Source organism: Homalodisca vitripennis, unplaced genomic scaffold (genome assembly GCF_021130785.1).
Source record: "Homalodisca vitripennis isolate AUS2020 unplaced genomic scaffold, UT_GWSS_2.1 ScUCBcl_1634;HRSCAF=5506, whole genome shotgun sequence".
Classification (NCBI taxonomy): Eukaryota; Metazoa; Arthropoda; class Insecta; order Hemiptera; family Cicadellidae; genus Homalodisca; species Homalodisca vitripennis.
The window spans coordinates 130,941-134,771 of record NW_025777814.1 but is presented as its reverse complement, the minus strand read 5'-3'; the positions used below and the strand labels follow the sequence as shown (position 1 = coordinate 134,771).

Here is a 3,831-nt window from a genome sequence, read left to right as displayed (position 1 = left end):
TTATACAAACCAAACTCATCACTGCCAATCCAAATTTCACTCAGAACAATAAAATTAATTTTATTTTTAATTTGGCTGAAAACTAATAAAAAATTATTGGAATTTTGCCTAATACTTCTTATATTTGCATAAATTAAATTTTGACTGACACTATTTTGAATAGTACAAAAAATATTAAAAGAATTTTGTTGTTGCATTTAGAATAAAATTATTTTAACTGAATTGATTAATTTAATGATTTAAGAAAAAAATGTATATGTACTTAAAAATTGCACAACTAAAATTTACTGATCAAAAAGAACTTACTTAATTTATTTGAGTTTGTCCAAGTATTCATACGTAACTATCTTCTTGACAGGGTCGCCTTCGGCTTTCCTCGCGAAAAACTTGCCATCTCGAGACCAGACAAACTTGTAGCCGATATCACGTCCCTTCTGCTTGAGCTTCGCTAAGAATTGCTTATTCTCTGGCGAGAGGTGGTCGTCGATGTAGACTCGCTGGATGGGGAAGTGCTGGTTGACATCTCGGGCCGTGAGACTCTTCTTCTGGCGGGCCTTGGTGATCCACTGCTCCTTCATCCCCTTGGTTGAGAACTGGGCGATGAGTACCAGCTCAATGTCAGTCCTAAAGGAGGGTATCCGGTGTGCTGCACCGACGTCCGTCTCCTTTATCTCCACTCCCAGAACTGCTCCCAAGTCTGCCACCAACTCGCTCACATTTTTATTCTTGGTTACCGGTAGACCACTAATCTTTATGTTTTTCACACGCGAGTAGTGTTCCAAAGTTTTCATTCTTTCTTGTAAGTCATTTATTTCCTTACTCAGAGTTTCATTCTTAGCTTTAAGCAAAATATTTTCTTTCTGCAACTCGGCAAACTTGCTTCTTATCTCTACCATCAATAAAGTCAAAGCATCAAGTGTATCAGAAACATACTGCACCGACGCGACGTCGAGATCTCCCTCATTTCGCTCTTAAACGAAGTCGTTTCGGAAAAAACTTCCTTCTTAAACTCTTCCAAAACCTCTACGAGAAAGTCTTTTGTAAGAACGTCCGATGATGAAGTGGTAGAAGACACTCCCGTGCGAAGAAAACTTGTTCCTACACCCTGAACAATTCCAATCTTTCGTCGACCGTGTAACTTTTCCATCGGAAACATTACTTACGCAGTTAAGGTGAAAACTCCTTTCACATCCTCCCGTGCACTATATACTGCCAGCATCATATTTAACAGCTATCTTTTATTAATCAGATTTTACTAAAGTATATTACTCAAAACAGACATAAAGATAGTCTTGTATCCTGTATGTTTCTTTGGATTCTTAGAAGCCCTTCGAGAACTGTCAAAATCTGTCTTCTATTGCCCTGTCTACAGGATATCTCAAGAATAAAAAAGATTTTTATTAGTATTTAAGTGTCCTTTTTCCAGACCAAGTTAGAGATAACAAGCTCTCTCTAACACAACCTGGGGACCAACTACTTATAGTACGGTGTAATTAGACCTAAACCTCAACATCCAATGTAAAAGTTTTCCTCCAACACCAAATTGTTCTACATAGTCCCCTTATTCTATGGTAAAAATTTACACCATTTTGAGCGTCGGGTTTGGTGGTGAGGGGGGGGGGAATTTGAAAAATCACTAGTTTTTTAGTTTTTCGTAAATATTTCAAAAACTAAGCGGTTTATCCTAAACATTGATATATACAAAAATGTGCTACGTTAAATTTTAAATAAGAATGGTCCTTTTCATAATCACTCTAAATTGTACGGTTCAAGAGTTACAGACGGTGTAAATGTTAACTTTTTCGTAATTTTGATATTAAAAAAAAATAAGCTTCGTAAAAGAATGTTGCTATTTCAGTAGCCGGTGGTATGTTAGTGATAAGCCCTTGAAGGAACGACAACCTCACCACCTTATCAAGGGGCACTCTTTTTTAAGGGAAAAGAGGTTTCCACAGGCCTAGGCCATATAAACCTGTGGTACGGAGAAACCCACCCTGAACTTTATACGAACATGCAACATAAATTCACTTCTTAAGCATAAATATCTTTCAAATTTGGAATGTTCAATGTCTTTATTAACTTCACTCATCCTCCAGCACATTATCCTCCTCCTCTAGCTCGTCGTCTAAGATGTTATTATTGTCATGCTTGGCCTGAGCAATTGCTGCATATGCTAGTGCAGTTTAGACCACTCCATCTGCATTCACAATTACGAACGCATTCATCTTTGCAAGTACACATTATAAGGGACAGTAATTCCTGGGGGGCTGCAGGACGTGCTGTTGTAATTGGTGTCAGGTGGTCGCCAATCTTCTTCCAACCCCACTCCTTAAGGATCCTTATCTTCATTCAGCCACTGTTGTACCTGGTGGTAGGTCCTAAATGAATACTGTCTGGACGCTCCTGAAGTGGCGGGAAGTGCATCCAACTTCAGTAATGCATGTATAGGCTGCTTTGCAATCGCTTTCAAGTAGGACTGGTAGCGGAGACAATCTAGATCTTCAGTGTTCTTGGCTCCAAACATTGCAAGTAGGAAGTAATTTCCTGCATCAGCCACTGCACTGGGGTCGGCTTTGGGGTTGTTGAAGACCAGAAGTTTTTCACGAAGAACGTTGTTGGCTTGAACTTTCCTATAAGGTGCAATTTTTCCCTTCTTATAGACAGCAGACACAGTGTCACATCCTGTGAAGGCGTATCTAACCAGAAGTACATCTTTCATATCCCCAATGCCTTGCTGAATGTCAGAAATAATGTACACTTTTTCCTGGTGATTTCCTTTTTTAGGTACGACCATTTTCAGTTTATTCCCTGAAGGTGCGTGGACAGTCAACAGTACTAATAGGTCCGTGTCATCACCAATAACACACGTTTGAACATCTTTCTTCGCTTCATCAATAGCTGTTAAAACTAATAATAGGTCAGGATCACCCGATGCTTGAAGAACTGTGCAACCACATTGTTGCAAGTGCGATGAAAGGAGGGTTATTAGACCCATCTTGTTTTTAGCACTAGCTAAAAATTCATTTTGATTTATGTTGACATGGATTAAGTCTTCTACTTTGACCACAATGTTGGAACGTGATCTTCGTAGGTGTTCTTGATCCTTTGTGTTACTTCGTTCGTAACCATCAAAAACAACAGTCGCTTTTCCATAATGAGTACATACGTAATCACTATATTGCTCGCAAATCTGTTTAAATGTAGCAGGCTGTTGCCAGACAACACGATGTAGGAGGTGGCCTCCGTCAATTATATAGGACACTTTCACTGGGTCATCGATGTTTGATGATTCTTTTGAATCTGAAACCAAAACCGTCACCATTGATGATTTTCCCCTTCCTCATCAAGCCAGATTCGTCAAACAGCGATGGAGGATATGCACAGAGTTCAAACTGAAAAATTTCCTCTAATCTCTCATCACTCCTTACTGTACACACCATCCAATGTAAGAGAGTGATTTACACATACCGTGTCGTTGTTAATTTTCACCGACTTCGTTATAGAGGCTAGAGACTTGACAGCAAACTTTATTTTCATGTGTATTTCTTTAAATGTTTTGTTTTCAATAGCTTTGATGGATATGGCTCCTATTTCAAATGCTTTATCGCAGTTTACAGTTTCATCACCTATAGCCCCTGTTGACAAGGAAGAGAGTTCAGGTGATTTAGAGAACGGATTATGTTCTTCAATCCAAGAAATGAAGGTTTGCAAGTCCTTACTGTTTCTTTTTTGCCTTGCATCTCGTAGCTCCACGTGCTGCTCTGAAGAGAGGCTGCGAACACCTGCAAACTCTTCCATTGCTTCGCACACCCGAGAACAAGTCGGCATGGA

The 3,831-nt window shown here is 39.3% G+C and overlaps 1 protein-coding gene across 1 annotated transcript; it reads right to left on the bottom strand.

The window, feature by feature from the left end:
- Window positions 1-311: 311 nt before the first annotated feature.
- On the bottom strand, window positions 312-896 carry LOC124371589. The gene has a single exon (XM_046829938.1). It carries the CDS (start codon window positions 894-896, stop codon window positions 312-314), a length of 585 nt encoding a protein of 194 aa, XP_046685894.1.
- Between the last annotated feature and the right edge of the window lie 2,935 nt (window positions 897-3,831).